Raw genomic sequence first — 12,317 nt, 5'->3', positions numbered from 1 at the left:
AGGCAGAGGGCTGTTTCAGGCAGGCATCGGGGTAGAGAACACAGCCCAGCTTCAGCTCTGTCAGGCCCACCACCTCAGCATAGCGACTCCTCTTGTTCTGCAGGGGCAGCTCGTTGTTGTTGAGCATCACAGAGTCCAGGCAGCCCTGGAAACCATCCGTCACCCGAGGACCCTTCTTGTCTGTCAGGCTGCGAGAGTTAGTAGGCTGGACCTGGGGGGAGAGGAGAGACATGAGTGACACATCGGATTTATGTATACAAACAAACAAACAAATATTGTACTGTATATGAATAGGTATAGCACACAAAACTATAATATCAAACCAGAATACCTAGCTTCTTCATGTTGTTTTCTGAGTATGGAGCAAGCAATGTTCAGACAACAACATAATATAACAACATAATGTATATATCAACGATGTCGCTCTCGCTGCGGGTGATTCCCTGATCCACCTCTACGCAGACGACACCATTCTGTATACATCTGGCCCTTCTTTGGCACTGTGTTAACTAACCTCCAAACGAGCTTCAATGCCATACAACACTCCTTCCGTGGCCTCCAACTGCTCTTAAGCGCTAGTAAAACCAAATGCATGCTTTCAACCAGTCGCTGCCCGCACCCGCCCTGTCACGCCCTGACCATAGAGAGCCTTTTTATTCTCTATGTTGGTTAGGTCGCGGTGTGACTAGGGTGGGTAATCTGGGTTGTTTTTTTCTATGTTGGCTTGGTATGGTTCCCAATCAGAGGCAGCTGTTTATCGTTGTATCTGATTGGGGATCATATTTAGGCAGCCATTTCCCCACTGTGTTTTGTGGGATCTTGTTTATGTGTAGTTGTCTGTGAGCACTCCATAGCTTCACATGTCGTTTGCTCTTTGTTTTTTTTTGTGCGTTTCACTTCAATAAATATGTGGAATCCAGATCACGCTGCGCTTTGGTGCGAGTATGCTTCCAACGACAATCGTGACACGCCCGCCCGACTAGTATCACTACTCTGGACGGTTCTGACCTAGAATACGTGGACAACTACAAATACCAAGGTGTCTGGCTAGACTGTAAACTCTCCTTCCAGACTCATATCAAACATCTCTAATCCAAAATCAAATCTAGAATCGGCTTTCTATTTCGCAACAAAGCCTCCTTCACTCACGCCGCCAAACTTACCCTAGTAAAACTGACTATCCTACCGATCCTCGACTTTGGCATGTCATCTACAAAATAGCTTCCAATACTCTACTCAGCAAACGGATGCAGTCTATCACAGTGCCATCCGTTTTGTTACCAAAGCCCCTTATACCACCCACCACTGCGACCTGTATGCTCTAGTCGGCTGGCCCTCGCTACATAATTGTCACCAGACCCACTGGCTCCAGGTCATCTATAAGTCCATGCTAGGTAAAGCTCCCCCTTATCTCAGCTCACTGGTCACCATAACATCACCCACTCGTAGCACGCGCTCCAACAGGTATATCTCACTGGTCATCCCCAAAGCCAACACCAGTTTCACTACTTGCACATCATCATCTGCTCATCTATCACTCCCGTGTTAATCTGCTAAATTGTAATTACTTCGTTACTATGGCCTATTTATTGCCTTACCTCCTCACGCCATTTGCACACACTGTATATAGACTTTCTTTTTCTTCTATTGTGTTTATTACTGTGCTGGTTATAAGACCTGGTGCTAACACTAACAGGGTTGACTAGCTGGTTATAAGACCTGGTGCTAACACTAACAGGATTGACTAGCTGGTTATAAGACCTGGTGCTAACACTAACAGGGTTGACCAGCAGGTTGTAAGACATGGTGCTAACAGTAGAGATGATGTAAAATGGCATTCTTACCTGGACCTGGATGACATACTCTGTGGCCAAGTCCCTCCTAAACACCTGATTGGCTAGCAGAGTTCCATCCCACTCCAGTGTAAACTCTCCACCCTCATTCCCTGATAAGATGCGGAACTCAAAGGGCGGGCCGTTATGGGAAGAGTCCTGGTCTATGACAGACAGCTGCAGAATGCTGGTGCCGATGGGCTTGTTCTCCTGTGATTGGAGAGTACGAGAAGGGAAATTACATTAGATGCAAGACGGAGTGTGTGTGTGTGTGTGTGTGCTTCTCCTGCAAGAAAGGATATGTGTGTGAATATCTATGTCTATGTGGATGTATGTGTGTATGGAGTTCATTGGTCATCAGAGCTGTCAATCATGTGAGTAACAGTACCTGTATGACAGTGGTGAGATTGGCCGGGGTGAAAGTAGGCGGGCTGTCGTTGATGTCTGAGATGTCGATGTTGACCATCACCGTTGACGACATGGGCGGAACACCACTGTCCAGAGCCCTGACCGCCAGAGAGTAACCAGACACCTAGAGAAGAAAAAAACATGCGAGTTTCCCTTGAAACTTCACGTCGAGAAACTTTATCATTTCATGCCTGATAATGATAATAGGATAGAGAAAATCAAACGCAGCAATTTCCATGCAAATCAAATTCATCACACATTAACCAATGATGACAAGTTCCTAATCAAATATCTTCCTGGATACGCATCCTTATAATGTGGTACTCCCTTGAATATCAGCACACTAAACGAGGACCTAAGGGCGCTGATTAAGTGTGTTGTGATTGGTTGTGGGCGCATCCTTTGATCCTCTGAAACACACTACTGTGACTGACACATTCCTGGCGTGTCCTACTAAGCATGCACCCTGGGTTTCTGTCTGTCTCTCAGATTTACTCTACACTCTAAGAAAAAAGGGTTTCAAAATGGTTCTTCGGCTGTCCCCAAATGAGCAACCTTTTTGGTTCCAGGTAAAACACTTTTGGGTTCCATGTAGAACCTTCTGTGGAAAGGGTTCTACATGGAACCCAAAACGGTTCAACCTGCAACAGAAATGGTTCTTTAAAGGGTTATTCTTTGGGGACAGCCGAAGAACCCCTTTAGTTTCCAGATAGCACCTTTTTTTCTAAGAGTGTACCTGAGGGAACAGTCTATCTCAGGTAGACAGGATTTTTACTAGCTTAGGGAGCGAAGACTCACTCACTCACTCACTCACTCACTCACTCACTCACTCACTCACTCACTCACTCACTCACTCACTCACTCACACACACACACACACACTCACTCACACACACCTTATTCTCTACCACGCAAGCTGCAGGGTGTTTCTGTGTGACTCCACATTCTGCTCTGTAATAACAGCCTAACTAAACACAGCAGAAAAATGCAATAACTGAAAACAAAAATAACGTCTCACTCTGAGAAATGAAAAAATAACGTCTCACGCTGAGAAATGAAAAAATAACGTCTCACTCTGAGAAATGAAAAAATAACGTCTCACTCTGAGAAATGAAAAAATAACGTCTCACTCTGAGAAAATAAAAAATAACGTCTCACTCTGAGAAATGAAAAAATAACGTCTCACTCTGAGAAAATAAAAAATAACTTCTCACTCTGAGAAATGAAAAAATAACATCTCTGAGAAATGACAAAATAACGTCTCACTCTGAGAAATGAAAAAATAACGTCTCACTCTGAGAAATGAAAAAATAAACCCCAATAAACAACCACAGTGCTGATTAGGAGAGAGAGAAAAAAACCTGTATGGAAATAGTGGTGGGTGAAGACACACACACGCACTCGGGGCTACGCTCTCTGATAACCCAAACACACTTTCATCAGCTCTTTGATCCCCCACAAGCCCAGGCGTTTTCTTTGGAGCGCGATCAGATCACTGTCACTGGCCACACTCATGAATTCTTTATGAGGGGAATCAGAAGACACACTCGGAACACTTCAAACGCTCCGGAGAACAAGACAAACGAGGGAAGAAAGCAGCCTGGGAAGAGGAGGGATAGGATGCAATGCCTCCACTCTCTAACTAGAGGAAATGAACAACCTCCATAAGGGAAACGGTCAAGAGGAGGTACCTAGCTGCACGGGGGATAACGGTGGGAGTAACCTCCATAAGGGAAACGGTCAAGAGGAGGTACCTAGCTGCACGGGGGATAACGGTGGGAGTAACCTCCATAAGGGAAACGGTCAGGAGGAGGTACCTAGCTGCACGGGGGATAACGGTGGGAGTAACCTCCATAAGGGAAACGGTCAGGAGGAGGTACCTAGCTGCACGGGGGATAACGGTGGGAGTAACCTCCATAAGGGAAATGGTCAGGAGGAGGTACCTAGCTGCACGGGGGATAACGGTGGGAGTAACCTCCATAAGGGAAATGGTCAGGAGGAGGTACCTAGCTGCACGGGGGATAACGGTGGGAGTAAACTCCATAAGGGAAACGGTCAGGAGGAGGTACCTAGCTGCACGGGGGATAACGGTGGGAGTAACCTCCATAAGGGAAATGGTCAGGAGGAGGTACCTAGCTGCACGGGGGATAACGGTGGGAGTAAACTCCATAAGGGAAACGGTCAGGAGGAGGTACCTAGCTGCACGGGGGATAACGGTGGGAGTAACCTCCATAAGGGAAACGGTCAGGAGGAGGTACCTAGCTGCACGGGGGATAACGGTGGGAGTAACCTCCATAAGGGAAACGGTCAGGAGGAGGTACCTAGCTGCACGGGGGATAACGGTGGGAGTAACCTCCATAATGGAAACGGTCAGGAGGAGGTACCTAGCTGCACGGGGGATAACGGTGGGAGTAACCTCCATAAGGGAAACGGTCAGGAGGAGGTACCTAGCTGCACGGGGGATAACGGTGGGAGTAACCTCCATAAGGGAAACGGTCAGGAGGAGGTACCTAGCTGCACGGGGGATAACGGTGGGAGTTACCTCCATAAGGGAAATGGTCAGGAGGAGGTACCTAGCTGCACGGGGGATAACGGTGGGAGTAACCTCCATAAGGGAAACGGTCAGGAGGAGGTACCTAGCTGCACGGGGGATAACGGTGGGAGTAACCTCCATAAGGGAAACGGTCAGGAGGAGGTACCTAGCTGCACGGGGGATAACGGTGGGAGTAACCTCCATAAGGGAAACGGTCAGGAGGAGGTACCTAGCTGCACGGGGGATAACGGTGGGAGTAACCTCCATAAGGGAAACGGTCAGGAGGAGGTACCTAGCTGCACGGGGGATAACGGTGGGAGTAACCTCCATAAGGGAAACGGTCAGGAGGAGGTACCTAGCTGCACGGGGGATAACGGTGGGAGTAACCTCCATAAGGGAAACGGTCAGGAGGAGGTACCTAGCTGCACGGGGGATAACGGTGGGAGTGTTTGTGATGTTGAGGTGAGCGTGTCAGAGACAGTCCTTGTTATTAGTATTCATGTTGTGGTTGTATTGGCCATAGTGTTGGTTTATTTCTGTGTGTGTTTACCTGCGTCTGTGTGTTTACCTGTGTGTGTGTGTGTGTGTGTGTGTGTGTGTGTGTGTGTGTGTGTGTGTGTGTGTGTGTGTGTGTGTGTGTGTGTGTGTGTGCTCACCGTCTCTCTGTCCAGCTGTTTGTTGACCTTCACCATGCCAGAGAGAGGGTCTATGAAGAACTGGTTCTCTCTGTCGCCACTGACGATGGAGTAGAGGATATCACCATTCACCTGACTGTCTACGTCCTCAGCTGTCAGCTAGAGGAGGAGGACATGGGGTTAGGCAGGGACTCTCCAACACACACAGTAAGATGGTTAGTGTTTCCTCGAGTGTCCCCATTCAGTTGAACTTATTGGATGTATCCCAGAATGAGCACACTTGACCTAACTAATTAAGGGCTTGATGATTAGTTCAGATTGAATCAGGTGTGTTTGTACCAGAAAAGTCTAAATGAGTTCAACCCGACTGTGGGTACTCCTGGAGAGGTCTGGAAAACACGGCTGAACCAGTCCAGGTTAAAGAGACTGGGGTACTCCTGGAGAGGTCTGAGAAACACGGCTGAACTAGTCCAGGTTAAAGAGACTGGAGTACTCCTGGAGAGGTCTGAGAAACACGGCTGAACCAGTCCAGGTTAAAGAGACTGGGGTACTCCTGGAGAGGTCTGAGAAACACGGCTGAACCAGTCCAGGTTAAAGAGACTAGGGTACTCCTGGAGAGGTCTGGGAAACACGGCTGAACCAGTCCAGGTTAAAGAGACTGGAGTACTCCTGGAGAGGTCTGAGAAACACGGCTGAACCAGTCCAGGTTAAAGAGACTGGGGTACTCCTGGAGAGGTCTGAGAAACACGGCTGAACTAGTCCAGGTTAAAGAGACTGGAGTACTCCTGGAGAGGTCTGAGAAACACGGCTGAACCAGTCCAGGTTAAAGAGACTGGGGTACTCCTGGAGAGGTCTGAGAAACACGGCTGAACCAGTCCAGGTTAAAGAGACTAGGGTACTCCTGGAGAGGTCTGGGAAACACGGCTGAACTAGTCCAGGTTAAAGAGACTGGGGTACTCCTGGAGAGGTCTGAGAAACACGGCTGAAACAGTCCAGGTTAAAGAGCCAACAGGACATACTGTACCTTGACGACGGACTCTCCGATGGTTGCGTCCTCGGATACGACAGCAGTGTAGACGTCTCGGCTGAACATGGGTGCATTGTCGTTGACATCCGTCAGGTTGATGTTTACCATGGTTACGGCGCTTAGGGGCGGGTTTCCACCATCTCTGGCCTCCACAGTAAGGAAGTAGTCTTTACACGTCTCAAAGTCCAGAGGCTTGGACACAGCGATGGCACCTGGTACAAAGAGGGTGGAAGGTCAATAGGTAGGTAGGGATCCTACTTCTAACGCCATGTAGAAGTCTGTAACACGAATATGCAAACATAGACATACAGTACCAGTCAAAAGTTTGGACACACCTACTCATTCAAGGGTTTTTCTTTATTTTTACAATTTTCTACATTGTAGAATAATAGTGAAGACATCAAAACTATGAAATAACACATATGGAATCATGTAATAACCAAAAAATTGTTAAACAAATCAAAATATATTTTATATTTGAGATTCTTCAAAAGAGCCACCCTTTGCCTTGATGACAGCTTTGCACACTCTTGGCATTCTGTCAACCAGCTTCATGAGGAATGCTTTTCGAACAGTCTTGAAGGAGTTCCCACATATGCTGAGCACTTGTTGGCTGCTTTTCCTTCACTCTGCAGGCCAACTCATCCCAAACCATCTCAATTGGGTTGAGGTCACGTGATTGTGGAGGCCAGGTCATCTGATGCAGCACTCCATCACTCTCCTTCTTGGTCAAATAGCCCTTACACAGCCTGGAGGTGTGTTTGGGGTCATTGTCCTGTTGAAAAACAAATGATAGTCCCACGAAGCACACACCAGATGGGATGGAGTATCGCTGCAGAATGCTGTGGCAGCCATGTTGGTTAAGTGTGCCATGAATTCTAAATAAATCACTGACAATGTCACCAGCAAAGCACACCACACCATCACACCTCCTCCTCCATGCTTCACAGTGGGAACCACACATGCGGAGATCATACGTTAACATACCCAGCGTCTCACAAAGACATAGCGGTTGGAACCAAATATCTCAAATTTGGACTCATCAGACGAAAGGATAGATTTCCACCGATCTAATGTCCATTGCTCGTGTTTCTTGGCCCAAGCAAGTCTCTTCTTCTTGTTGGTGTAGTGGTTTCTTTGCAGCAATTCGACCATGAGGGCCTGATTCACGCAGTCTCTGCTGAACAGTTGATGTTGAGATGTGTCTGTTACTTGAACTCTGTGAAGCATTTATTTGGGCTGCAATTTCTGAGGCTGGTAACTGTAATGATCCTCTGCAGTAGAGGTAACTCTGGGTCTTCCTTTCCTGTGGCGGTCCTCATGAGAGCCAGTTTCATCATAGCGCTTGATGGTTTTTGCGTCTGCACTTGAAGAAACAGTCAAAGTTCTTAAAATTTTCCAGATTAACTGACCTTCATGTCTTAAAGTAATAACAGACTGTCGTTTCTCTTTGCTTACTTGAGCTGTTCTTGCCATAATATGGACTTGGTCTTTCACCAAATAGGGCTATCTTGCGTATACCACCCCTACCTAATCAAAACACCACTGTTTGTCTCAAACACATTAAGAAGAAAAGAAATTCCCCAAATTAACTTTTAACAAGGCACACCTGTTAATTGAAATGCATTCCAGGTGACTACCTTATGTAGCCGGTTGAGAGAATCCCAAGAGTGTGCAAAGCTGTCATCAAGTCAAAGGGTGGCTACTTCAAGAATCTCAAATATAAAATATTCTTGATTTGTATAACACTTTCTTGATTACTACATGATTCCATATGTGTTATTTCATAGTTTTGATGTCTTCACTATTATTCTACAATGTAGAAAATAATAAAAATAAAGAAAAACACTGGAATGAGTAGCTGTGTCCAAACTTTTGACTGGTACTGTACATATATTTAAACTTTATATTCTGCATATGGGAACTTACCAGTGATGGGGTGTATGTGGAACTTTCCGTGCTCGTTGCCTGAGCGGATACTATAGGTTATCTCAGCGTTGGTTCCAATGTCCTTACTGGCTGCATACACTCTCAGAACCTCCGTCCCTAACCCCACGTCCTCTGGCACGGTGGCGAGGTGGTCACGCCGCTCAAACACCGGTGGGTTGTCATTGATGTCCAGGACCGTGACGGTCACGTTGACCAGGGAGGACAGGCGGACAGGAGAACCCTGGTCGGACGCTCTGACCGTGATCATGTAGGACGGTTGCTGTTCGCGGTCGAGGATATGTTCCAGGACCACGATGCCAGAGGATTTGTCGATGGAGAAGAAGCCTCCGGCAGAGTCGGCAAGAGAATATACTACCTTACGACTGATGCCTGGAGAGAGCGGAGAGGGATATTAGAACAATCTTTCATGAATAAATTATTTAATTTATTGATTGCCATCTGTGCGTGTGTGTTTCGAGAGTTGAGATATCAGAAAACAGACAGTAGAAAGAGAGAGAGCAAGAGAGAGAAAGAGAGAGAGTGCTAGTGAACATTAAACGGCAAAGGGAGATAGAGAGGTTGACTCCAGTTCAAACATGAATCTCTCCTCCCTGATACACTTCTCTCTCTCGCACTCTCTCTCTCTCTCTGGTTCCCTCTTCCTCGCTCTCTCTCCTCCCCGATACCCTTCTCTCCCTCTCTGGTTCCTTCATTCTCGCTCTCTCTCCCTCCCTCCCTCCCTCTCCTGATACCCATCTCTCTCTCTCTCTCTCTCTCCTCTCATGATTCCCTTCTGGCTCTTTCTCTCTCTCTCTCTCTCTCCCTCACTCCCTCACTCCCCTCTCCTGATGCCCTTGTCTCTCTCTCTCTCCCTCTCTCTCCTCCCCTCATGCCCTTGTCTCTTGCATCCTGCTAACAGCCACAAAGCTTCCTATTTGAAACCTGCATGGCTTGTTTTGGTAATCCTTTAATGCGCAAATACCTTTATCTCTAATACTTCAATACTTTTATGGATGTGACTTTCATTAGTGTGGTTGGGACTTTTCATTAGTGTGGTTGGGACTTTTCATTAGTGTGGTTGGGACTTTTCATTAGTGTGGTTGGGACTTTTTATTAGTGTGGTTGGGACTTTTCATTAGTGTGGTTGGGACTTTTCATTAGTGTGGATGTGACTTTTCATTAGTGTGGTTAGGACTTTTCATTAGTGTGGTTGTGACTTTTCATTAGTGTGGTTGTGACTTTTCATTAGTGTGGTTGGGACTTTTCATTAGTGTGGATGTGACTTTTCATTAGTGTGGTTAGGACTTTTCATTAGTGTGGATGTGACTTTTAATTAGTGTGGATGTGACTTTTCATTAGTGTGGTTGTGACTTTTCATTAGTGTGGTTGTGACTTTTCATTAGTGTGGTTGTGACTTTTCATTAGTGTGGATGTGACTTTTCATTAGTGTGGATGTGACTTTTCATTAGTGTGGATGTGACTTTTCATTAGTGTGGATGTGACTTTTCATTAGTGTGGTTGTGACTTTTCATTAGTGTGGTTGTGACTTTTCATTAGTGTGGTTGTGACTTTTCATTAGTGTGGATGTGACTTTTCATTAGTGTGGTTGTGACTTTTCATTAGTGTGGATGTGACTTTTCATTAGTGTGGTTGTGACTTTTCATTAGTGTGGATGTGACTTTTCATTAGTGTGGATGTGACTTTTCATTAGTGTGGATGTGACTTTTCATTAGTGTGGTTGTGACTTTTCATTAGTGTGGTTGTGACTTTTCATTAGTGTGGTTGTGACTTTTCATTAGTGTGGTTGTGGCAGAGGTTTATTTTCTTTCCATTCCCTCTTTGCCAGGCGAGACAGTGACAGCAGCCAAATGGGAGTGTTAGCAGTGTGTGTGTGTGATTGCTAGCAGTATGTGCTAACAGCTGGTCCAAACCCAAGGCAAATTAAATAGGATTGTTAACAGCTAACAGTGAGGTATGTGCTGAGCAGAGCAGAGTAAACATTATTATAAACTCTACCCATCTATCGGTTAATATTCAGCTGGATGGGCAACTCTGGTCCTGGAGAGCTGCAGTGTGTGCAGGTGAGAGAGAGAGAGAGACAGACAGAGAGAACGACAGAGAGTGAGAGACAGAGTGTGACAGAGAGAGAGAGTGTGACAGAGAAAGAGAGTGTGACAGAGAGAAAGTGACGGGGAGAGAGAGAGAGAGAGAGAGAGAGGGAGAGAGAGAGAGAGAGAGAGAGAGAGAGAGAGCATAGCCTTGGTATTGAGAGAGGCTGCTGTTGGCAGACCATCTACTGGGTGAAATACCACATTGTGCATCACAGCAGCAATATTTGTGACCTGTTGCCACAAGAAAAGGACAACCAGTAAAGAACAAACACCATTGTAAATACAACCTATATTTATGTTTATTTATTTTCTCTTTTGTACTTTAACTATTTGCACATCATTACAACACTGTATACAGACATAATATGACATTTGAAATGTCTTTATTCTTTTGGAACTTCTGTGAGTGTAATGTTTACTGTTAATACTTTATTGTTTATTTCACTTTTGTTTATTATCTACTTCACTTGCTTTAGCAATGTTAACATATGTTTCCCATGCAATAAAGCCCTTGAATTGAAATTGAATTGAGAGAGGGAGAGAGAGACCGAGACAGAGAATGAGGGAGAAACAGAGCGGAGAATATTCCATTCCTACCTTCATCAGGGTCGATGGCCTGTATGCGTGTAAGCAGGGCCTTGGTGGATGTGTCTTCATACACACTGGCAGTGTAGTGGGGAGCAGAGAACGCCGGAGGGTTGTCATTCACATCCAACAGCGTCAGGTGGACCTCCGCACGACAGAACCGACCACCTCCGTCTGTCGCCTGGGCAACCAGTCTGTACACAGGGGTCTTCTCCCTGTCCAGGGCCTGGGCTGTCTTTAGTTCGCCTGAACAGAAAAAGAGGAGAGACAGGTTAAGATCACACACACATCAACTTCATTGGTAAACCTCAAACAGAGTAAAGGTAGTGTACCAGTGTCTGGGTCGATGCTGAAGTCTTCAGAGCCCGGTCCATGTAGAGAGTACTGGATCCAAGCACTGACCCCTACATCAGCATCGCTGGCTCCAATGCCTACTATCAATCTGTTGACTGGGATATCCTCTGGGAACGAGGCTGTGTAAAGAGCCTGCACACACAACAAGATAGCATCAAACACCACAACAGTCATAATGCATAGCATTACACCAAGAACATACTAACAACAGTCATAATACATTTATCCAGAGACAACAAAAATGTAGGCTACTGACATCAAACCCCCACAACGTTCATAATACATAACATTTACACACACAAGAAAATACTAACATCAAAAAGTTATCCCTCAGAACATACAGCTCCTCTATAAACAACAAGAAGTGAATACTAACTACATAATGCAGTAGCCTGTATATCAGTCAGCATCAGCCACTACTCTCCTCATAGTGTACAACAGCTCCCTAGAGCGACAGAACTAACAGTAGTAACTAACACACAGCAAAAAACATTGTCTATCAAACTGCATTAGAAATCAACAGAGTTCCTTAACATATACAGCAAACACACTGCTCAAACAGACACAACCACAGCTACATATCACAAGACCTCACAAGGAACACAGAGACACCACATAAAACCTCACACAGGAACACAGAGACACCACATAAAAACACACACAGGAACACAGAGACACCACATAAAAACACACACAGGAACACAGAGACACCACATAAAAACACACTCTAAATTACACAGTCTAAAATATACAGTGCCTGTTTACAGTAAAAGAACAGACCCTGCAGAATCTGGAAACAGAACCAACAGAAGCAAACAAAACTATTAAATATGAGTTATGACTGAGGCTTGAACATTAAACACAAATACATATAAGACAAGTGGAATTCAACTGTAAAGTCAC

The 12,317-nt window shown here is 45.7% G+C and overlaps 1 protein-coding gene across 1 annotated transcript in view; it reads right to left on the bottom strand.

Moving 5' to 3' along the window:
• Nucleotides 1–12,317, bottom strand: part of LOC120028483 (protocadherin Fat 3-like) — a 79,902-nt gene that overhangs the window by 24,759 nt on the left and 42,826 nt on the right. The window contains exons 8-14 of the mRNA XM_038973687.1: nt 11,393–11,546; nt 11,073–11,306; nt 8,365–8,754; nt 6,433–6,647; nt 5,430–5,567; nt 2,221–2,364; nt 1,845–2,042 (exon numbers count right to left, since the gene is read on the bottom strand). Coding sequence (XP_038829615.1) covers nt 1,845–2,042; nt 2,221–2,364; nt 5,430–5,567; nt 6,433–6,647; nt 8,365–8,754; nt 11,073–11,306; nt 11,393–11,546 — 1,473 coding nt within the window. The remainder of the gene's footprint in view (nt 1–1,844; nt 2,043–2,220; nt 2,365–5,429; nt 5,568–6,432; nt 6,648–8,364; nt 8,755–11,072; nt 11,307–11,392; nt 11,547–12,317) is intronic.

The sequence above is a fragment of the Salvelinus namaycush genome, chromosome 34, assembly GCF_016432855.1.
Source record: "Salvelinus namaycush isolate Seneca chromosome 34, SaNama_1.0, whole genome shotgun sequence".
Lineage (NCBI taxonomy): Eukaryota > Metazoa > Chordata > Actinopteri > Salmoniformes > Salmonidae > Salvelinus > Salvelinus namaycush.
Note: the sequence above shows the minus strand (reverse complement) of the source record. Positions and strands in the feature narration are given on the sequence as shown.